The 24313-nt window shown below is 41.1% G+C and overlaps 1 protein-coding gene across 6 annotated transcripts in view; it reads right to left on the reverse strand.

The window, feature by feature from the left end:
• Positions 1–9078: 9078 nt before the first annotated feature.
• The window catches only part of LOC113037404 (MAM domain-containing glycosylphosphatidylinositol anchor protein 2), a 207459-nt gene continuing 192224 nt past the window's right edge, over positions 9079–24313 (reverse strand). For 5 of the 6 annotated variants that reach the window (XM_026194427.1, XM_026194428.1, XM_026194429.1 and 2 more), the window contains 4 exons: positions 21789–21950; positions 12422–12552; positions 11826–11922; positions 9079–9371 (listed from right to left, as the gene is read on the reverse strand). In XM_026194427.1, the coding sequence (XP_026050212.1) occupies positions 9283–9371; positions 11826–11922; positions 12422–12552; positions 21789–21950 (479 nt within the window). In that variant the 3' untranslated portion in view covers positions 9079–9282. Of the gene's footprint in view, positions 9372–11825; positions 11923–12421; positions 12553–21788; positions 21951–21970; positions 22162–24313 lie in introns of those variants that run through there. The other variant, XM_026194432.1, reaches the window with a different exon arrangement.

The following is a 24313-nucleotide window of genomic DNA, read 5'->3' on the forward strand; positions in this document are numbered from 1 at the left end:
TGCTACGGGCCATTCGATCCCTATACAACCGTTGCAAGAGCTTGGTTCGCATTGCCGGCAATAAGTCGGACTCGTTCCCGGTGGGTGATGGGCTCCGCCAGGGCTGCCCTTTGTCTCCGGTTCTGTTCATAATTTTTACAGGACAGGATTTCTAGGCGCAGCCAAGTGGCGGAGGGCTTTCGCTTTGGTGGCCTCAGAATCTCATCTCTGATTTTTGCAGATGATGTGGTTCTGTTGGCTTCATCGGGTGAGGGCCTCCAGCTCGCACTGGAGCGGTTCACAGCCGAGTGTGAAGCAGCGGGAATGAGGATCAGCACCTCCAAATCTGAGGCCATGGTTCTCAACCGGAAAAGGGTGGAGTGCCCACTCCGGGTCGGGGATGAGTTCCTGCCCCAAGTGGAGGAGTTCAAGTATCTCGGGGTCTTGTTCGCGAGTGATGGGAGAAGGGAGCCGGAGATCGACAGACGGATTGGGGCTGCAGCTGCAGTAATGCGGACGCTGCACCGGTCCGTCGTGGTGAAGAGGGAGCTGAGTGTAAAAGCGAAGCTCTCAATTTACCGGTCGATCTACGTCCCTACCCTCACCTATGGCCACGAGCTGTGGGTAGTGACCGAAAGAACGAGATCGCGGATACAAGCGGCAGAAATGAGCTTTCTCCGAAGGGTGGCTGGCCTCTCCCTTAGAGATAGGGTGAGAAGTTCGGCCATCCGGGAGGGGCTCAGAGTAGAGCAGCTGCTGCTCCACATCGAAAGGAGCCAGCTGAGGTGGTTCGGGCATCTGACAAGGATGCCCCCTGGGCGCCTCCTGGGTGAGATGTTCCAGGCATGTCCCACCGGGAGGAGGCCCCGGGGCAGACCCAGGACACGCTGGAGAGATTATATCTCTCGGCTGGCCTGGGAACACCTTGGTATTCCCCCGGATAAGCTGGAGGAGGTGGCTGGGGAGAGGGAGGTCTGGGCCTCTTTGCTTAGGCTGCTGCCCCCGCGACCCGGCCCCGGACAAAGCGGATGAAAAATGGATGGATGGATGGACAGTACCAAACCGGTACGTTTGAAACGGTGCCGGTGCTTAAACGGTGCTCAAACCGGTGCTTAAAGAATGGAGAACACAAAATTTGTCCAAAAACCTCTCATGTTCAGTTGTTTTTTTGTGAAAAGATAACAATGTTAGCCTTTTCTGCAGCTATAGGGCATATATGGTATCACTCTTGGCTGGAAGCAGTGCTTAAACAATGGAAAAAAACCCAACTTTGTCCAAAAACCTCTCATGTTTAGCTGTTTCCCAGTTTTTCTTTGGTCATTTCAGCCTTTTTGGCCAGGGTGAAGGGAATATCTGCCATCAAACAAGAAGACAGCCGCATGTAACTACGACGGTGTTTGCTAGTTCACCTTATATGCTTTAATGTAATAACGTGGTTAGCCTACTCAACGTAAATTACACACAAACAACATTAAGCTACTCACGCAGAGAAGAACGGCTGCTGCTGCCATCGTCATCCGTCATCATTTCTGCTACACTGGCAGGGCTAGGGCCCAGGACTCTTCTCTTCGGGTTTTGGGGGGATGTTGCTAACTCCGGGCCCGATAACAGGCACCACACCTGCAGTAGATGTGCTCAGTGTGAGGTCTCACAGCAGTCTATCAAATACGGTGCATTTCTCGGCTTTTAAAAAAACGCTATGCGTCGCCATGTGTTTCATCGGATTTGAGGTGTTACCTCCTTTGCACACCTGGGCCTGCCTACTATCCTCGGAAATGTAAAATGATTGGCTAGAATCTAAAGTGTATCACATCTCAGGAAAAAAAAAGCACTGAAATGAAGCACCGAAATGTGCGCTGCTTTCCGGTCTGGTTACTACCGTTTATGTCAGAACCGGTGGTAACAGGTATTATCACTGAGTGGAAACCCTAAAAGCTAGATGAGTTCAGCCCAGTAGATACTATTGGGGAAGAGGTTTGTTACCTGTGTTAATAGGAAACTTTTGAATTCCACACAGTGTTACAATAAAAAAAAGTTTTGTTGTTTTTCTCTTCAGTATTTCAAAGTCATTCCAGTCTGCGTTCAATACAGCAGCTTCTGCTCAGGCTGCCACTCTATAAGCTTTCCTCGCTCAGGAGGCCCCTGCTGACTAAACTTTGGATGACTTTCAAGTCCCCCCCCACACACCATTGTTACGCCTCTGTCTTTCCTTCAGATGTCCTTTTCTCGCCACAATCAACTTGCATGCTCTCAACTGTGAGAGGAAAACAAGCACAGAAGAACCACAAACTGGGAAGTACTGTCAAAGGAACAATTTGCACAACACAAAAGCTTTTGTTGAAAGTCCTTTGAGTGGGAGACAGGTGGTCACTGTGGGAATAACTTGGCTTTCTCTTTGAAAAACTATAGGGACAGGAGTGTCGAGTACTGACTAGACACGGGAACAAGAGGATTTGTGTTAAAGCATTCAGCACATAACACAGCACATTCTGTTCCTCGTCATTATATCCTTGTCTTGTAAATTCTCACAAAGCACATAAAATATTCCTTGTCTTTATTTTTTCATTAGTTGCAGGTATGGCACAAAAAAAAAAAGGATGATAAATCCAAAGAAATACAGTGGAGGAAAAAAAGTAAAAGAAGCCTGATCATATATAAATATAGAGCACAAAACAGAGAAGAGTGACAGGTCATCATTACAGGGTGTTGGCACAGAACAAGATAAATAACATCACTGAAACACAGCCTTCTCAACAACCTTGATATTACAGCATCAAATTTCATTATTTCCCGGGGTCTTTCCAAGAATGAAGTTGGGGGTGGGGGTGGCTTTCAGTGCTGGCAAACGTCTTCATTTTGTCACCTGCATGCAGTCAGCTTCACCGATGGTAAATAACCAGAGCCTGCGAGTGCTTTGCTTCAGCTTGGTTTGTGATTTCTGATCAGAACGGAAAGGAGAGGAAAGCCATCGACAGGCAGCCCGATTCACTCCAATAAAGGGGAAAGTTGGTGCCAAAAGGTGGCAGCTTTCCCGCTGGTAACGTTGACACACTGAGGAGCCGTGCCATCAAATAGTGACATCCCGCTTCTTTCCTGTAAGAGTAAAATGAAATCTTTGAAATGTGTCTGCCTTGTCCAGTTATTTAGCGAGGCTGCTGTTGAGAAATCACTCATGACTGCCAAAATCAGACAGCATGGAAGCTACTGCAGTAAGGTAGACATTTTACTATAAAAAAATACACACACAGAAAACTGGGTAGTACGTTTCAAGTTTAAGGTGACGGACATTTAGCTCCTCTTTGAGTCTGTTAAACTAATATTTATCTGAATGCCAAAAAACCTCTGCGTCTGCCAATTTTGCCAGTACTGGTTGAGCCTTACTGCAGTACCAACCCCCCCCCCCCATTGGCACCCATTCTCTTTGCTGAATCAGTACCAAGAAAGCAGGGTTGTGTGTATAGTGATAATTAGGGCTAACAGCTGCAATTATATCGTGCTAGTGCAACTGAATAATTGTTTTTCTTTAGGGGAGCTAATAGCACAATGAATGGCACGATGTGACAAAGCCCTTCTTAGGTTGAACAGAAAATGAGAACATTTCCACTCAGAGAGAAATGTTGGCACTGTTCCTTTTAGAAACCCTCAAAGCACCAGGTGATAAGTGGTTAACTACAAGGTAAGATTAACAATTTTCTAGGCGTTTATAGCCACAATTTAGAAGGCAAAATTAAAAATTATACGCGAATGTCTAAAATATTTAAAAAAGAAACTTTGGGATCAAATGAGAGTTGGAAACTAGTTTAGCTGCATAACTGAACAGGACTCCATTCTTTAACCTAGGATCTTTTCGCACAAGTAGTATATTGCGAGGTATGCACTTTCTGGGAATTAAGGCAATTCTTTGTTATAAATCACATATTGTCACATAGCAACGAGTCATGGTTCTATTCACATGGATAAACTTTAATCAAATTTAGCAAAGAACTGAGAAATTGTTTTAACATATTGCCAGCAATTGTGTTCAATCTGTGGCCTACACAATCTGTGACAGACCACAACCTTAAATGCTACAGTACCTCCATTTCAGTGGTATTAATGCTTACTGGGTACATTCATGCACAACTGCATTATTCATTCATGTATTCATCAATGCATAAATGATTTTCTTTGTAAGAACTCAAGATAGAACAGCATTGAAAACTTTGCTTTCTTAATACTGCGAGACACCACCCCAGCTGACATTAGGTCATTGACTGTCCAGTTGAATGAAAGACCGGTACGTATAATTTTTGTTACACAAGGCAAACCAAACGTGTCATCTAATCAGGGAGGAGGGTGAAACTGCAGTCTAAGACAACAAACAGCATCTCTGTAAGATGCACTGCAGCCTGCTCTCCTCTCCCAACAACCAAATGTTTATTGCCTTTTCCATGCAATAAAAACTGACTTGTGATGCTTATTTTACTAGTGTTACAAAAGTTAAAAAAAAGAGAGGCAATTTCTAATGTATGCTGTGACCAACACGACGTAATGCAATGCATTACAGCCGGCCCAAACACCTTATTGGTAACGAGCCGTATTTATCATGACTGCAGGCTTTAGTACTTCAGCTCTGAGCCTCCAACTCCGAGGCTGTTTTCTAGTGGGTTTGATTGCCGCATACTGAAAGGAAAACATAACGCAATCAAAAAACAAACAAAAAAACCCCCACATAACACCCAAGCTTCAAAAAAGGACCTTGGAGTGAAACTATGTTTCAGTGAGAGGAACGTGAAAATGACTATTTAGAGAAAAGGGGAGTAAAGATAGAAAATTAACTGCACGTTTTTCATAAAAATGCACCAATGTAGGATTAAGCAGCTGCTGCTGCACACAGAGGGAGATGAATCGGGTTATAAGGGCTTACCTGTAATGTAGGATATAACTATTGAGCAGACAATAAATATAGCAAGCATCACTTCCGGCATGTGGTATGCTTAAGTATTGCATGATTTTTGACTTTTATTATATTGCAGTACCTATGGTATTCCAATTATTGCACATCATGCTACAAAAAAAGATTTATGACAAAAGTCACTTAAAAACATATGGCACTAATACCGCAACTAATAAAACAGCTGGAACAAACAGCTAATGTCATGGGTCCGGATACAGCGATAAATAACAAAACACTTGGCAAATGCAGTCACGTTAAGCTGCAGCACCTAAACTAATCTTGAAACAACTCATTTCCCCTTCTTCCTTTAAGAATACTTCACACCTTCTGCCAACACAGACGCTTCTTATCATCAAAATAAAGTCGGTAAACACTCTACACTAAGAAAGTGTCACACAACACTGTTTACATGTTCAAAACTGTTAATCCCCCCCCCTCAATTGTACTTGGAGGACTTTTATCAAGGAAGAGAGCACAGCTGAGTGTGAGCTACTCACTAGACTTACGTCCCTCAAAGGGCAGACACACGCACAAAGGGTGTGTGTGTCTGCACAGAAATGGAAATCAAAGGCACAGCGAGAACTGCGAGAGCATGGAAATAAACAATGATCCTTTTGGCAGTATAATTTCCGCCACTATTCGCCAGCCTTTTCTCAACCCGAGTGAATTTTTTTAATTTGCATGAATGTACCCAATATGCATAAAAAATGAAATATATTTATATATATAATGCACCATGAAACAAAAACAGAAATGAGGTCTGCCACTCGTAAATCTAATATACACAAAGAAGATAAACAGGAGTTTTGCATACTTTTGGTTGTTATTTTAAAGCAATAATTTGACATTTTAGGAGGAAAACAAAAAAAACCAAAAACATTTTTTGACCAGAGGAGATTAAATTTTTTTTTCATTTACTATGAACAGAGCACCAGCCAGTTAGCAGAGCACAATGGCTGGACACAGGAGAAAAGAGGAAGCCTGGCTCTATCCAAAGATTACAAAACATGACTGCCAGCACTTCAGCTTGCTAATTACCTCATTAAATCTCTTGTTTAATGCTAAGTCTAAATACAACAGTTGGTGGTCTTACAGTGATGGGTTGGCCTATTTGGGAGCTTTGATGGCCAATGACTTCCTGTTGTTTCGACTCATTGTTTTAACATGATTTTTTAGCAATTACGGAAACATGATATGCCATGATGAACTTCAGAGGTGCTGATTGATTGCTTTAGTTACCCGTGCACAGATCCAGCTTACCTGATTTCCCTTATTAGGTCACACTCTGCAAGCCTGTTTCCCAAAATGCCAAATTGTTCCTTTAAACCTTTGAGTAATCTGTCAGTATATCGTATTCTTCTCATTTGCTGAGCTTTTGTTCTCACTGTGAATCGACCAGGTACTCCAGGATGTAAAAGGAACAGTCACCAGCACATCTTGAACTCATATCCATACTTAATAACAGTGACGACTTGAACGGGGCACTTTGGCACTTGTCATTACCTACTATATCACCGGAGGATATAGCAACTAGCTAATGGAGATTGTATCTGAAATTATATTATTTGGAAACTGTCAAAGTCTGTGTCAAAGTCAGACATACTTGATGTTCTTGATGTGTCCAAAACAACCTATAAAAGTCTGAAAGTTCTCATCATCAAAAGCACACAGAAAACATATGTTTTAGTAAGACAATACACCTAGTAAAGAACTCCCAAGAACTCCATTTACATTCAGTGTGATCCTAAACCTTGAAATGAAAATGTCTGAGATTAAAAAAAAACAAAGAAGAAGAAGAAGAAGAAAACAAAGAAAACAGGAATGGAGAGCAGATATTATCTGTGATCTCTGTAGTAACATCACATAGATTGTAACAATATTGTTAAGATGCCCTGAAATGCTCATCATTCTGCTCTGTTTTGATTAGCATATTTATCTTCTTTACATGTATCAGTTTCTTATCACACCTATTGTACACAGCTTGATGCTCACGCATGTACACTACCCACTCTGACTAACCCAGGCTTCCACTGAAGAGGCTACATATAGTGAACCACAACACCAAAATGAACCTTTACCCAGTTAATTTGCTTTCTCCGCCGGGTTTCCTTTTTTGTTCTTTAATGCTGTGGTTGTACTTTAAATAAGAAGATACCGAGTTTTTTAAAAAACCCCAAAACAAAGTTCAATTTTCAGTTTTGTTGCAGAGAGCGGAAAAGCCTGAATTTGTGGGAGTAGGTCACATATGTGCGAGAGAAATATAAAATGGATTTTAATATGCTGAACTGTATGTTGTGCTTCCTGTACTCCAACATAAACATATATCATAAACCTTTGAATAGAGCTTCTTTAACATTTACAAGTTATACATTTACCAAATTGGTTTGCTTCTTTTGCTTCCACCAGCTTTGATATTTCAGCAAATGCAAAGGGAGACAACAAGAAGTAAAAGGAAGTTAAGTCATCTTTAACAGAAAAAAATGAAAATAAATAAAATAAGAAACAAGACACAAGTCCTCAAAAACGTTTGTCATAACCAACAATGAACGGAATTTTTCATTTTCTTATTTTCTCTTTTTTACAATACATGTTTTTTTTTTTAAAAACCCCGCTGGTTAAGGTTATGGTCTCAGGTAGATCTTCCACAGTCAATCTTCACAGTTTGTGTAAAAGCAGAGAAACATTCTCGCTAGAGTAATAAAATATCATGACTATTATTATGGTCATTATTATCTTTTATTCTCGTATTGTTCCATAGAAATGGTGGAGGATAGGGGTGAGGCGTGTCACCCTAATGAAGCGCCTGCAGTCCCAAAGTTCCTGCTCTCCTCCCTGTACAACGCAATGTTTTATTCAGCAGTTGTTCTTTTGTTTTGTTAAAAAAAAATCTTGCCCGCAGGGGAGGAGAACTGTGGGAATGGAGAGTGGGGTAGTCATTCGGTGAAGTGTCTTTATCCTCCTCTATGATCTTAAACTGTTTTCCTGCACAAGACAACCCCCCCCCCCCCCCCCCCACAAAAACAGAACAAACAAGGAAATAACAAAAAAGGATCCAGAGCCTCACTTTGACCGTTGCCACTCTTTTTTCTTTTTCGTAATCCAAATTGTTTCCAAACCTGTGCTCAGGGTCTGCCAGCACTGCCTGGTTGGCTGCCCTCACATGAAACTGTGCATAGGCATAGGCTTAAGTGCATGCACACACAAAAACGCGCGCTGATACTCGCGGGCGACTGCTCCGTCGGGAGTAAAATCTGGACGCGGCACAACCCCCTCTCTCGATCTTGAACGCGCCTTGCCCTCCCATCAGCACTTGTGGGGCAAAAGAAACATGTAGAAAATAGCCCATCAGAGGAAACATGAACAGAGACTTGTTTGATGTCGATTAACACCCAGGCTCACGATTCGGTTTGTAATCTGAAGGCACTTTGTTTCATGGCAGAAAGTAAAGTGGCTTCTGTTCCACAGGCAGACCGCTGACTGAATATTCGAGTGGGGCCTCGCTAATCGGACCTTCCTCTACTCTCTGCCTGTTTTTCCTCTCCCTCCTCTGCTTTGTCTCCTTCTCATTTTTAAGCTCGAACGTCTCTCTGCCTTCCAGTCCACCTGTCTACACCTCTGCTGAGCCTTCTGCTCTTATTGTTCTGCCACCATACCGTCAGTTGGCCACTTGGACTCGTGAGCACAGTGTTAAAAGATACGTAGGCAGCTACAGGGGAGTAAGCAGACAGAACTAAATGTTGTCGGAGTCCTTGTCTTTCTACAGTACAGCACCGAGCAGATAAAGAAATGCCAAAGAATGACACGAGGCTGGGCTAAAGTGAAAAACAAGTGTCGGGGATTGGCATCTGGTGCAAGAAAATGGAGATAAAGATACACAGAGAAAGGTCTGATTGAATGTATTGATAAGCAGGGAAATGTTACTTCATATTCAAAAAGTCAGCAGTGTCTGTATTTCCTTCCGTCGTCGAAGGAAGCTTTCCGGCGCCTCATGAAATGGTTCTTGTGCTTTACAAACTACCCTCCCACGATGCTTGTGATCTCCTCCGCCGGTCCGGGCTCATTCGTCGCCGACCTGCCTTTGTGCTCGTAAAGACGTCCAGAGTTCTGCGTCAGCGGGTGTTTTTCTGTAAAAGAGGTCTCTTTAAAAAAAATGTAGCGCATCTTCTTTATTTACTTTTTGTGTAACTTTTTAATCACTTATTTTTTCTCTCTTGCTCATTTAATAACTGCGGCCTTTCTGTGGTCTGCAGTCCATGGGGGGACCCCGCTGCTTTCAGGATGCATGAATCTTTGGTGATTGGATGTTGAGGGTACAGCTCACAGACGGCGGCTCTGAATATTCGCCTCTGAGATGATGGAGAAATGGGTCACCTTTGACCTTCCAGGAGGGTCAGCACCAAGGTGACACATAGCAGCCATATATGGCAGGATGTGGACAGAGCCTTGGCGCTGAGATCTAAATGGGGGGGGGGAAGAAATAAGCAAACATTTCAATACAAACATGGGAAGATAAGTGGTGAAGGGAATACTGATTTTATTACTCATACTATTTAATATGGCTTTATCCATCTGTAGCATGCTGATTCACTTCAGAAATATGTTGAGTGTGTTGAATACTAAAGCTCTTCCATTTAGCCAAATACAAGACTATGCATACAGAAATATTACTAACTCAGCAGTCATGAAAGAGCTATAACATCATGATTATCCCTGTGGCTTTCACTATCTTTTAATGAGCGTTTAACTAGTAAATAATGGGCTGTTACCAGCAAAGAGCTCTGCTGCTTAAAGCTAATGAGTTGCTTGGTAACCACAACAATTGGTCAGTTCAGCTTAAAGATCTGAAGATTCGGTGTGCAGACGTAAAAGTCAAATTAATGCTCTTATCTAACATCTGTGCATGAGGCTGCAGTGCTCAGCATTGTGTTTGTGCGATGTTTTTGTTCTGTTTCTGTTCTGGGCTTTAGGTTAAATGGTGATATTAAATTCACTACATACAGCTGAGGTCAGAAGTTTAAATACACTCACCATGGGGATGAATGTCATGGTAATTATGGGCTTTTAATGATTTCTTTAAAATGATTAGACAGCATACATCTTTAATTACTGAAAAACAAGAACTGGATGCACAAGTTTTAAATGATTTTGAATTTTCTCTAATCTACACAGGGTCCAAATTATATATACACATACGTAGACCACCACTTTGGACTAGCAATTTGCACTTTGGTGAGACACTTCATTAGACAGCAACAAGCTTCCAGCGTGATTCTGGTTGGATATCTGAGCGTTCTTCTTGGCGGGATTTGCAAGATCCTTTTAAATTGTGTGGTTTCCTGGCACAGTCCTGGCTTTTAAGCATAATCTACATTCAAGAAGTTTGATGTTAGCCTGCTTTATCCATTCCAAAACCAATTTTGATATGTGTTTAGGACCATTTGGAGGTAGTTTATTATTTTATCAACTTAGTGCAGTTTCCACTTCATGGCGGGCTTGAGCATTGGTGGTTCCTGGGTTGTTCGTTAACATCCTAACCAATTTCCTATCATCTCAGAATCACACTTTGGGTCTTGTACTTATGTATAATTGTTCAAACTGATTATGCGCAGTTGTTTGGAAAGGGCCCATTAAGCTTCTGAAATAGCCTTTCCAAAACCCCGACCTCAACACTAGTCAAAATTTGAGGACTATGCTTAAAAGCGAGGTCTGTGCCCACAAACCAACTAATTTAAATGAACTCTACTAATTATGCTAAAATAGGTGGTCAAATATCCAAGCAGAATTATACCAGAAGCTTGTTGATGGCTTCTAAAAGTGTTTGGTCGAGGTGCAACGTGGCAAGGGACAAGAAGCCCCAAATTAAAAGCCCCAAATTAAAATTACATTCATGTGTATATAAACTCCTAACCACAAATGAAGATGACTGTGAGGGATTCAGTACTATCACAGGTGTATCCCATGTCTTTCCTAAAGTAAGCTGGGTGGCTCCAGAACACCCTGCCCACAATAGCTGGATAAATGGTAAAGCTGGATCTCCTGCTGTGCAAGAAAGCAAATATACGTTTTCTCCCATATGTTTGCTACTAACTTCTTTGAACAAATCCTAAAAACAGACACAATGTAGCATTTTTCTTTCTGAGCTGGAAAATCAGTCAGAAGTCATCTCTCATCATTCCTCACGACATCTTGCTCAGTTTCCCCCTCTCACATCACGCCGAATCATGTAAGATTCATTGCGTGAGATTGAATTGCATAATTCATAACATTACTCTGTCCTCAGCCCGGGCGACTACTCCTTTACTTCCAAAATGAATTAATGCTGTCGCTTTGAATCATAATGCACCCAAATGAAAAATAACCTATACAATAACAAACTCGCAGCAACAAAAACAATGCATCTTGCGGACCGAGATCACTGTCTCTGATTGCCGTTAGATGGGCAGTTATTTTCCACCACGGACGTGAAAAATGAAAACAGATTATCTTGATTCATTTATGGCATGTTAAAGAGATGTCTAAGTCTGAACGGCTTTTGGAAATAATTCCTGCAGAATAAATAACGGGAATTAAATCAAGGAAACTGTATTTGTCTGCCAACCAATAATGCCCTGTCAATTGCAGGCCATTTTCCGTGTCCTGTTTTCTGTTTTTTACCTTCTGTTTGTTCCAGCAGCGCAATTACAGTACTCCACTCAGCCAGCGCGGCTATCATTCATGTGATTACACACCCTGTTGCCATGGCAACCATGCTTTCCCCATGAGATGGTCGTTTTATGCTGCCAGCTGTCTAAGATTAGATCCTCTCTCATAAATCTGAACCTTGTCCGGTGAGGTAGAGAGAGAGTACCTGGGACTTAGATAAGAGGGACAGAGGAGAGGATGGAGGAGGCGGATGCGTGGTGCTACTCACTGGGCGGCGGGTCTCGACACTCCCCTTCCTCCAGCGTGATATCATCAATAGCAATGTCTCCTTCAATGCCTGGTCCCCGAATCCCTTGAAGTACGACCTACAGAGAGTAGCACAAGTCATTATATTGAATCTTGAGAGACCAAAAAACCAACAAAAATAAAGAACAGGAAAAAAAGGGAAATTTGAACTGCAGTAAGATAAAGACTGAGTCAGTGCACAGTGTAATTTAGCTAAATTACACCTGGGAAAAAAACCCTTAAAAAACACAACAGCAGGTGGCAAGTATTTGCTTATAATGTCACAAAATTTAAAACCAAGACTGTTGGAAGCTGCAACTAAAGTTACCTATTTTACAACTAAAGCTGTAAAAATGATGGAAGTTCTGCAGCTTTCCATCATCCACTCACAAAGTTCAGGCTTCCTGATGGAAATGAGCATCATACCAGACATTTTGTGGGAATGCCGGCTACTTCTCACAGCTACATCAGTGTTTAGCCCCCAGGGAAACCAATACCACACAAACACAGGCAAAGAAGAAAATAGAGGGCACCGAGGGAAACGCTACTGCATATTGAATGAAAGTTTTTTAGGCTCACCTGGAAAGACGATGTTGGGTGGATGCTTACTTTGGCCTGCTTCCAGCGGTCACCTTGATTGCCACTTAGCGACCACACGAGGCCTTCTGAAGCCGTTTGACCCTTTTGCTTTAGGAATGCATTTAGCGTTCCTGCATTGAGGAGAGAGACAGTTGGACTGTTGCCAAAACATTTTCTAATGGCTCAAAAGAAAGTATTCATATCTTGGAATTACGACTTAATAATCATTATATGTTTTCATTTTATAGTGCTAACTCCTTTTGTCCTACATTTAAACTACTTCCTCTATATTATGCCCCAAATGACAACTCACTATTATTTAATTTAAGTAGGTCATTAGAAATTAAGGTAACTGGTCGATTGTAGCCACCTCTCAGCAGTACATGAAATCCATGTGAGGGGACAATTAGGGTGTGCAAGTGGAGGGTGAATCCCATATGTTTATGTTGGAGTAACAAATATATGTATGCTTTTGCAGAGACATTCGATAGGGTATACGTTCTGCAAAGTTTAAAATTTAAGGAGCAGCAGGCAGAAAAGAAATGGAAAAAAATAGAAAAATAGCAGAATTCCAAAAACAGAGAGCTGTCTTCCAAGAGCTGCCCTTCTTTAAGCCACAGTTACAGGTAAGTACATCTGCTTTAAATACCTTTTCAACTTTATATTGACTATTGAATTCTTCATTTTCACCAGGTGACAGTCCTTTGTTGGACATATTACCACACTTGGTTTTACCGTGCTATGCAGCCTTTTTTAAACCCAATATCACGGCAAAGCGTTGAATGGACACGGTGGACCGGCATGTCTATTACACGTTTTGCCAGGATACTGGGTTGCTTTTTCTGCTCCTTACAGTGCTTTATTGTTCTAAAGTGATCTGATATGAAAAGATCCGTTACAAGGCAAAGACTGCTGTCACAGGCTTGATTTTGTAAAGTCTGACACGCTGTCAGGGGTTCAAGAGTATAGTTCCTTGTAAGATCATTTGAATTACAATATGCCAAAATAGGAACATTTGTCAGCACCAACCACTGTTGTACTTCATGTACAATTCCTTCAAAAAGTAATCAGACATCTTAACGTTTTTATTCATTTTAAAAAGAATAAAATATGCAGTCCACCTGTGATGAACTGATTTGATTGGACATAAAACAATCAAAGGCTCCCAGAAGTCACACTGCATGTGAGAACTAAAACCAAGACATGAGGTCCATGAAGTCTCTGTTGACCTCACAAAGCTGACAATGTTTGGCTGGACAATCAGTTGGTTGACCAGCCAAACTGCAAAGGGTCTTAATCGGGGATATTCCCAGGAACTGCAGCTAAGTGGTCAAAAGATCTGTGAAGAGATGAGAGAACCAGCCAGTAGGACAACTAACTCAGAAGCAGTGCACAGAGAAGAAGGGAAGAAGTCTTGATTAAAAAGTAAATGAAAGCACTCTTGGAAACTGTCAAATGGCATTTAAAAGACTGAGAATAAAGATGAAATACCCCGTTGCACAATGCTACCATGCAATACCATGGTTCACAGCAGCATCGTGCAATGACAAGCAGACTGCTCTGGGTCAAGGAAAGGATGAAAGCCAGATATCTCAATCAAAACTCTTAAAAAATCTATTTTACGACAAAAAAAAAGCTGCTGCCTTTTTTCTAAGTGGGTCTATATTATACACCACCTGACCATGTACATTAAAGAACTCCGTAGTAATCTGTTCCAGATTAATCCCAAATAAAATTGGGCTTCTGATCTAATATTCACCTGTGTATCCCGCATTTCAGATTTATGTATTCTTCTGAATACGAAGCAGAGCCAAGCAGTAGCAAAGGTTAAACTCAGGTTATATGAATTGATACATCTATTAAGTGTCTGCATGCAAAGATAAATTACTCTCTCGCTCATGATGGTCCAAATTAATTATCACTAAAGGGCAACGTGTGATGAGAATTTCTCGATAAATGGAAATACTTTCCCTCTAGAGGGCAGTTCTTCTGAGTTTATCATTAGTTTCAAACTATTTCTGCCAAGTTTAGTTTTCTTTTTCAGCTCAGCTGGATTTCCACTAAAGCTACAGAAAATAATCCACTGAGTGTCACTGCCAGCTCTATATTACAAAACACAACATGACAGATCTATTTCAGCAGAATTCCTATATCAGTTAACAATAACACAGATGTACTGGGTCTTACTGAGACAGAACAGACTATATACCAAGTCTGCATTAAAGACTACCCTCAGTGAGGTCTCTTGTCTGGCCCCAGGCTTTGATATAAAACTGTCAGATGATGACACTGAGTGCAACCACTTTTCCCTCCTTTACAAACATACCAATTGTGTGTGTGTGTGTGTGTGTGTGTGTTTGTGGTATTTCTAATTTGCCATGCTGGAACAGGGAGTGCATGTATGAGAGAGAACATCATCTTTTTTGCAGTGGGCTAACAGGAGCAGCATCCAAAGACTCAAATCAGGTTAGCACTGACACCACAGCAAAGCTCAGTGCGAGCAGTGCTCTGAAGTCAAGTGGATTTCACAAATATGGGAAGCAGCACCTTTGCGTTGACTCAACCAGTGAGGCAAACTTTCATTTGATGCATCTTTGCTTCAGCTAGATGCCTCATTACTGGTAAGCCCCCACCCTGGATAGGTAAAAAAAAAGAAGAAGAGGGAAAGCTACGCTGTTCACACTCTCTCATCAGCACGGTATACACTCCCCCCCCCCCGACAGCACAATCTCCATTGAGAGATGAGCTCTTGTACAGAACATGACCCGCGGTTTCATCTCCTGTGGAAGTGTTTAGGATGTAGGAGGATTCTTGCTGAGCTAACTGGCTTACATTTTCTTTGAACTCATAGCGATGTAGGTGGTTATGTCAGTGTCATCACATCCTGAGCAAAGGCATATGCTGTATATTCTTTGGAGTACCTTTTTTTTTTTTTTAAAGGAATACCTTTGGCAGACACTTGTGAAATTTAAAAAGATCTGAGAAGAGAAAGGTGTGAGTCTGGTGAACAGTGAAGAACAGCTCCTGGAAATTTTTGCAATTATGCAGTGAGGATGGTAGAGAGGTGGATTGAGGTGCTGTACCACCCTCCTTGCTAATGAAAAGATGACTCAGTTGCTTCTCAGAAGGTCAGGCTTAACGCGCGCTTGGTTGGTGTGCTTTGCTCGAGACTTAATCCTATAAACAAATGCGACATGGCCTCCAAAGGCAAACTTTGATGTGCGCTTCAGTAATTAAGTGTGACCTTGTCTCAGGTATCCACCCGCTAGCTAACTATGGAGGAGTTTCTTTGAGCCTGAGCCACTGTTCACATCAGTGCGTAGGCATGACTCTTTATCGACTGATTCTGGCCTTCAGCGATACCGTGCCACAGCCTGACTGTGACTCACGTCAACGGCACCGTGCCAAACAGTACCGAAATCTTCAAATTTCAAGATGGAGCTTTGCCTCACCGGCTGGTTTTTTAAGCCACAGCTTTAAGTGCAAAAAAGAAAAAGAAGAAGAAGCTCTCAATTATTTAAAATGCCAAAATTCCCCCAGATAACAGAAAATATGAAATGCATATATTATTTGGGCAATTTGTCATAAGCATTTACTCCTCTGGGAAGAAAATATCACAAACCAACATTCCTGAGCTTGGGGCAAATGTTTCTCACGGACGGAGAGGCAGAATACCAAATGAAGCGCCGCCATGGAGGATCTGAGCTGGGTTTCAAGTCCTTGACATTTAGCCCATTCATCATAACACGCCACAGTCTGAGCATGGGCCTCACCACAGACGGGGAGGGCAGGAGAAGAGAGGGTCTGGCTGGCGATCAATTTGAGCAAATTGGAAATGTCACGGCCTACTCAACCTCAGCGGGGAGCCGGAGGAGCTCTCATCTCCCTGCTGAGTCGCCCTCCAACACCTCTACCCTTATATTCTCTCCACCTCCCTCGCCTCCTCCTCTCCAGATGTTTGGTCTGGCCCACCTGCCTAGACACTTCCACTCTAGCTCTCCCCTGAGGACACCCGGAATGGAGCCTAAATTTCAGAGCATATGCAAGCCATGTTATCAAGTCCAGTGTAATACTTAATGACTAACCTCTCTCAGCATGTTTTGCTTAATTAAAGATATTGTTCTCCATGTTTTAGAATTAGCATTTTACAGGCACGGTGCTCATGTTTACGCTTTGTTAGTATCTGCATTTCCTATTTCTGCCTTTCGTCCTGTTATCTCGGCTACCTGTTGCTAATTTATTTTCATGTAAGTCCATTACAGAAATTCCAATTGTTAGCTCCAAACACAAAATGGAAATAAGTTAATGGGATGGATATGCTCCTTAGTCAAAGGTGGATTTGTGGATGTAGATAAAAACTTAAGATTATACAAATAAATTATTTAGTCAGTATGTATAAACTAACCATGAACTAAATCACTCATATAAAGTGTCTCACAATATAATGTAAATAAAAACAGAATGCAATGATTTGCAAATCTAATAAACCCACATCTTTAACAAATCAGATGTTTGAACTGAGAAAATGTGATATTTTAAGAAAAATAATAACTCATTTTGGCAGGTTTTCATTGAAAAAGACATTGCAGCATATGCTACTCTAAAACCAGTGTATATCTTTGGGCATGGTGGCTTTCCAGATGTGCAACTGGCTTTTCCATAGTCCGTAATGCACCCACATACCATCTGAGATAGAGAGTTCTGAACTGATAACAGTCCCTTTACTCTTTAGTCCAGAGCATGCGGTGTCCATGTTCTCCAAAAAGAATTTCAATTTGTCTGACCACAGTATGGCCTTGGTCCATTTAAAAAGAGATTTAAAATTGTGTTTCTGGATCATGTCATCATTCGGCTTCTTCTTAACCTGCATTTGTAGATGGCAAGGTGAGCTGTGCTCACAGAAAATGATTTGTGGAAGTGTTCCTGAGCCCACGCAGAGAGAGCCCAGAGATCAGGGGCATCCAGTGTTGACTTTTAACTGTGTCACTTACACGCAAAATTGCTGAGTGCAAGTGAATCTTTTCTGATATGATGTACTGTGTATGAGATATTTAAAATCTTTGCTATTTTATGTTGAGGAACATTATTCTGAAAGAAACTTTCTGCCCCTCTTTACTTCTGAGAAACGATGCCTCTCTTAGATGCACTTTTTTAAAACACTTTTACATGTTGCTGATGCGTTGCGTTGCTACCTAACCTAACTAGTTGCAAAAAGTTGCTCAAGCTGTTTCTTTTCACTTTTCCAGCCTTTTGTTGACCCCGTCCCAACTTTTTTACGATATGTTGCTGCCATCAAATTCCAAATGGGCTATGTTTTTCATGAAACAGTAAAATGTCTCAGTTTAAACATTTTATATACTCTCTGAATGAATAAAATATGGATTTATGAGATCTGCATTTTTACATTTTACACAGCATTCCAATTAAAATTACCTTTGATATCCATTCGTGAGCTTACAAAAATTGAAAGAAACTATTCACAATGACATTTGTGTCTAACAGTGGTTAAACAAAGAGAGCTCATTGTAGATGTCAGCACTTGAATTTGAGTTCATTTAAGGAGACCCCAAGCTGCCGGGGGGAAATGAGTACTCCCAGTTTGGTTGCGGTTAGCTGCTGGAGATTGCTGGCAGTCGCTGTGAAATCAACTGCTAAAGCCCCAGGCGTGCAGGACTAAAGAGCAGTCAGTGTTGGATTTTGCAGACAAGTCAGTGTGTTCCATGCAAACCGGTAGCTGGTAACCACAGCTGTCTGCTAATGGCTACAAAAATCACAAGTAGATTTTCAGTGCAGTTCTTTGTGACTGATTTTATCCAGGGAATTTTTGTCTTTGTAACCAGTGGTTACTAGTGGTGTGCAATACTGCATATTTTGGTATCGATCCGATTCCCATTAAATACGTGTCAGTATCGCCGATATTGATAGCGATACTTTTTAATAAATAAGGTGGATGCGTCATTGAATTGCTAAATCTTAATTAATTTTCATGACCTTAAGTGTTTTTATTATTAAATAGTTGAAACCCAGGACATAATTAGGACAAAGTTTATAATTAAATAGAAAATGCTTTATTATTGTGGCTGGTCTGCGATGCCGCTGCAGGTGATATGGACTCACCTGCACCACATCTAAAATCACGCCTCGCTGGCTTAAAACCTGTGCTCTGCTTGTGTTGCTGTTGTTGGTGGTGATGTGTACGGCTGGCAGCTGGAGAGCTGCAGTTGATGAATGTACTGTTATAGCAACGGTGTGATTATTGTAAGAATAAATGATGTTGCGAAGCATGAAAATGCCACCGGGTCTGTCGTGGTGGTTTAGTTATCAAGTTTTTTTTTTTCAAGAAAAATCTTAAATAAAAAGTGCACACAAATCAGTAAATAAGTTAAAACAAGTACTGCTGAGAAACTATAATACAAAAATTACAATTGAAATTCTAAAGAACTGGTGAAAATATAATATGTAAACAACTTAACAATCCCCAAAGCGTCTAAGTCACGTGACAACGCAAGACTTAAACACAAGGGGGAGCAAAGTGTGCCTGCTCTGCGCTGACACAGGAGTGGCGAGTCGGGCAACCTGGCTGTTTCGTCTTTGCCGAAAGCACAGTATTGCAAACAAGAGCCGAACTTAAAGTAAAGAATCTCTCTCACCAGGCTAGTATCGATCCGATACTGATGCCAAATTGGTATCGATACAATCGATATTTGGATTGAGCCGCCCACCACTAGCGGTTACCAGGGGGACCAGTGACTGGTCTCTAGTCCTGTGTCACTGAGGCCTTGATAAAGGGTTGCGTTTTGTTACTACTTACAAACTTTACAAAGTCCTGCACTCAGGTCCCTGTCTCAGAGTTTATAACAAAACAGACTTCAAAGGAAACAAAATAGAAGTTGGAGTAAGATATGTGACGCTGAAGAGCCAAGTCAGGTTATTAAAAGGTGAAAAAAGAAGCTGCAGAAGTTGGAGTGTGGAGACCATCAATGTCTTTCTAGGATCCTGAAGTAATTGAAGTCAAATGCTGACTATAAATGTCAAAAAGAGAGGGGAGGTGAGCTGCTGGCCTGTAGCAGTTTCACAGTTTGCTGAATTCCTCTTGAAATTCCTCTCTTGGCATTTTTTACTGTCACTGATTGATTTTTCTTTCTATACTTTATCTATTTTTAAATATCCTTTTTTTCTGTACTAAAATATATTTCAGTGAAATACTATTTTTTTAGCTGCCTATCTCTGCGGGTTATTTCCCTCTGGTTTGGTGTCACTAGAATTTCACTTAAATGGCCTGAAACCAAAATGAGAACACATAAATAATGAGTCGAAGACATCAGTTTTAGTTATCTCACATGAAGAACTTGTGTGGTTAAAAAGTTTTATATTTGATATTGAATATGAATATTTTTAGAAGCACAAAGTACGCTGACTGTTTCCTCTGAGATACTGTGCCTACAATTCTGTCATGTTTTTGGTACATGTGCAATCATGTGAAAACGTGTTTTTTCCACAGGACTCTATGCAGTCTTGTGAAAAACAAGTACACCCTTACTGTTTTCCACAGGAATCAAGGCAGTACAACGCAGAAAGATGCTGCTAATCAAATGCATTTGATTAAATGAACATTTCGGCAGTTTTCAGGCTTTTAGGTGAGTGTTAACAAAATGTCACAATCTTCCCAGGAGTTGATATCCAAGAGAATCCACCACAAGGTCAGACTGTGCAATGCTCACTCTACAGGCCTCATTTAGCACAATAAACGCTAAAGTTCATGACAATACAATTAGAAAAAGACTAAACAAGTACGGCTTGTTTGGAAGGGCTGCCAGGACAAAGCATCTTCTTTCCTCAAAATAACATGGCTGCAGGCTATAGATTCACAGATTAGCATCTACAAAACAACAACAACAAACAAACAAAAAAGCCCTCAGAAGACTTCTGGAACCAAGTCCATTGAACCAAAGTGGAGATATTTGACCTTACCATCAATGGACTGACCCACGAATCACAATGAATTGAAGCAATGTTATAAAAAGAAAGAGTGGGCTACAATTCTTTCACAACGATGTGAGAGACTGACAACATCATACAGGAAAGATTACTTCAAGTTATTGCTGTTAAAAGTGGTTCTACAAGCTACCGAGTCACAGAGAGCTCTTAGTTTTTCACAGACTGCTCACATGGCTTTGAAAACTCTCATTTTCACATGACTGCAGATCTTGCTGTCATTTAGATTCATTGTTTTTTAATCCTATTCCTTTATCACTTCAGCTCATATGCTAACAGTGCCTGTTTCTCACTGACATGGCTCTGGCTCCTAAACTGGACCATTAAGAATTTTCTGGGCGAATAGACTATTTCCATATTCTGCCCACCGTGATCTTCTTTCCACAAAAATAAGAATTAAGTCATGCAATGAAAAGCAAAGCTGGTTCTGCATCAACACTAGTACCGGTGCCTTAAAAAAGACACAAGATGACCCACGTCCACTGGTGACCTTTTTCGCCTTATAAAGGTGTGTAGTAGCTGATGATAGGGAGTTAGGTTGGGACAGAGAAACCCTGGAGGGCTTCAACAGTGCATAAACTGCTATTTTTGTGCTAGAGCAAAACTCCTAAATGCACTGAGCGTACAAACAGCACACATTCAAAGCAGGAGTGCTTGTGGTTGGCTGATTGGGTCTCTGGTGAAGAGAGTCAGATGTAAGCCACAGAGTGCTCCTTCAGTCGCTCCGCCATCTTCAAATGGGCCATGCAGGGTTGTTATCTACATTGTGAGATGAATGTGAGGGCTAACACCCAGAATCTGTGCGCACCCCTTTGGAAGGAGTGTGTTGCAAAAAGGAGACATCTTTTACTTGAAACATCTGACAGCTACACTTAGAATTTTTTGGAAAGAAAGCGCAAAGCTCCACACCAAACACACCACTGGGAGAAACTCTCAGGAAATGACTGCAATTCTGTTGCTTAGAGGAAAAAGTGCTGCTTTCTTTTTTGTTTGGCCGTGACTACTGCGTTTCCTCTCTCACAAACAAGAAGTCCTTCACAAAAAGAAAGAAAAAACTCCAGTGAAACACACATCTGCTGGACACCAAAACCAAGAACCTCATCATAATTAATGCCAGCGGTATGTCCGACAGATGCTTGATGACGTACTCTTTTAGAAATAAAATTTCATGTGGTGTTGCCTTACTGACTGTGCTTAGTTCCACGAGAATAAGAAAGCAACTCCTTTATACAGCAGAGAACTGCCAAAGCAACTTGAAATCCACTCAAAGCTGGTTTTGCTGCTTTATCAAGCAAAAACGGGGAGCAGTGATAGACTGTAGAATTGTTTAAGAAATTAAGCAGTGGTTTTAAATGAAGGCAATCATTCTTACCTATGTGTTTCCCATACATGTGGTAGAAGAAGCCAAAGCAGTAGGCAGGTGGATTGGTGATACCATAAGGGTTTTTAGGTGCTACGTTGAAAAATGGACTTATAAGCCGTGCTTGGTCTCCTTCCTTGCGTGGTCTTGACGTCTCGATGTACATGTAGAAACCTTGAAATGGATAAAAACACACATGCGGACACCAGAGTTATGAGAACAAAATAAAAGGGGTTCTACATTTTCATAAACTGTGGTCTGATCTTTCAGTGCCTTCTCATCCTCTCGTGTCAAATACTCCCGTTTTATCAGAAGAGACGGCTGTTCTTCGGATTAGATCTTAAACCAATAGGTGTGGTAATACAAACTGCCAAGAGCTGATGGTCTAATTTAAAAAAGCAGAAAAGACTTATTAGAAGTGTGGCAGTGGCTTAAGTCACAGGTTTCACAGCTGTTGCATCTTTCTCATAATTTGTTTTTTTTTTAATTACTTGCTGATTCGTTTTGCCTTTACTCCCTTTCTACCTTTGCTTGGTTAATTTTAGCCATCAAACCTACACGACTTCACGAGATTAATGCAGCAGGTTTGAAAAAAAAAAAACAGGCAAATAAACTTTAAATATGATTGCACGCATACAAAGATCCATATGTAACATACTGGGAGTTAGATCTGTATGAGAGGAACATAATAGAGCATCTAAATCAAAACTATTGACACAGTGTGACTAAACTAAGTTTTCATGACTTTACTAAACAAACTCATCATTTATTGGCTGAGTGAATGCTGACCCCAGCCCAGCAGCCAGACCCTGAACTTTAACAGGTAACAAGCAGATGAGCAGTCAGGCTGCTTCTTCCATTTTAAGCTGTTTATATTTAGTTATATATATATAATTATATCTCTATATATTTCGCTGAATACTTATGTTGGCCCCATCAGCAACTTCACTGTCCCTGACTGTGAAATGTCACAAACATTTCTCTTTGAATCCCTGACAAATTGTTTTATCACTGTAAATATTGCGGTAATGACACCTTCCATAATAAAGATAAGGGCCAGAGCTCACTAGTCGCAAAAAACCTGGCACAGATACAGTGAGGTTACATTTATGGTCCCTTGGTCTGACAGTGGTGGACAGCAGCAGTGATGCCTATAAGTCAGACAGCCCTCTGCGTGCGAGCCAAATTATCTGAAGCCAATCTCAGCCCAGCCACAGGCACAGGCAAGGTAGCTTGTGAGCCGCTCCACAGCCCTCCAGCCAAAATCAAATGGAATATCTCCCTCAGCTGAATCTCATATTAGATAATTATGCACAAAAAAATGAATGGAGCTGCTAATGAAATGCTGGACATTTTGAAACCATTAGGTGATTAAAGCCAATGCATTATTTACTGCCTCAGCTGCTGCTGCTGGTACCGTAGCACCATAATAGGCACCAACTGTATATTTCACCACAGACAACTTCCATCAAAGGATTCATTAAAAATCCTCTAAAAGACTCTTGCATATCCATTTTTCTTATTTATTCCTTGAATATGCAATACCTGTACATGCAGCTCTCAAGAGCGAATGCTAAACTTACTATGCAGAGTCTAATTTGGGTGCCATGGAAACAGCGACGAGGCTCATTTAGAAGATTATCTTGCAAATAAATGATGATCAAGGATCCTCACTGTTAGTTTGTGCAGCATCAAATATTTGGTGACACAATGAGCACAGCTGAAATCATCTTCTTTGAATTGTCCCATCTTATTTCGTCGTTTTGAAAAGTGACACTTGTTTTTGTGTGTTTGCAAATAAACATATGAAATAATCAAAATGCTATGTGTCGTGCACTGACCGATAATGTGATAATCACATTGCTTCACTGTCCCCTGGGGGCATTTGTGGATTCATTCATTGTGGATGGAGCACATAAGAAACAACAGTGTCCATTTAAATGTGTGCATTCAACATGCTAATTTCTAATACAACAAGCAGGTAGACTTTTTTCAGAGGCTCGCTGACAGCTGGCAAGAATGATCACTAAGGCCTAGACCAGCTGTGGTTTTTACTATTACCACAGATTTTTGCAATATCATTGCTCAGCCGTACATATAAATCACAAGATGAGAAATATTATGAAATTACTTGCCCACTGGTTAGTGAATGTTAAGGTTGGTCACGATTTGTGTTATACTCTGCAATATTTTTATCAATGCATAGAGGTTTTTGCTACAGTGTCCACTGTAATTGTAGCCTGTAACATTTATTCAGAGAAGAGAAACAATGAGTTCTTGGCAAAGACACTCTTATCATACATGATAATGACCCCGATTGCATTACAGCAACGTGGCGATCAATATACATTGTAAGCTCATCTATGATATATCACCACATCTCTATAACTGAAGGTAAAAATATGCTCCGAATGGACCCAACCCCTCCCAAAAAACAAAACAAAAAATGCATGTATGTATTTACTAGGGTGTTAACTTACCACCATTTTTTCCCTACGATTTTTTTTCTTTTTCAAAGCAACTTAGATCACTTATGT

This window comes from Astatotilapia calliptera, chromosome 15 (assembly GCF_900246225.1).
Source record: "Astatotilapia calliptera chromosome 15, fAstCal1.2, whole genome shotgun sequence".
Taxonomy (NCBI): Eukaryota; Metazoa; Chordata; class Actinopteri; order Cichliformes; family Cichlidae; genus Astatotilapia; species Astatotilapia calliptera.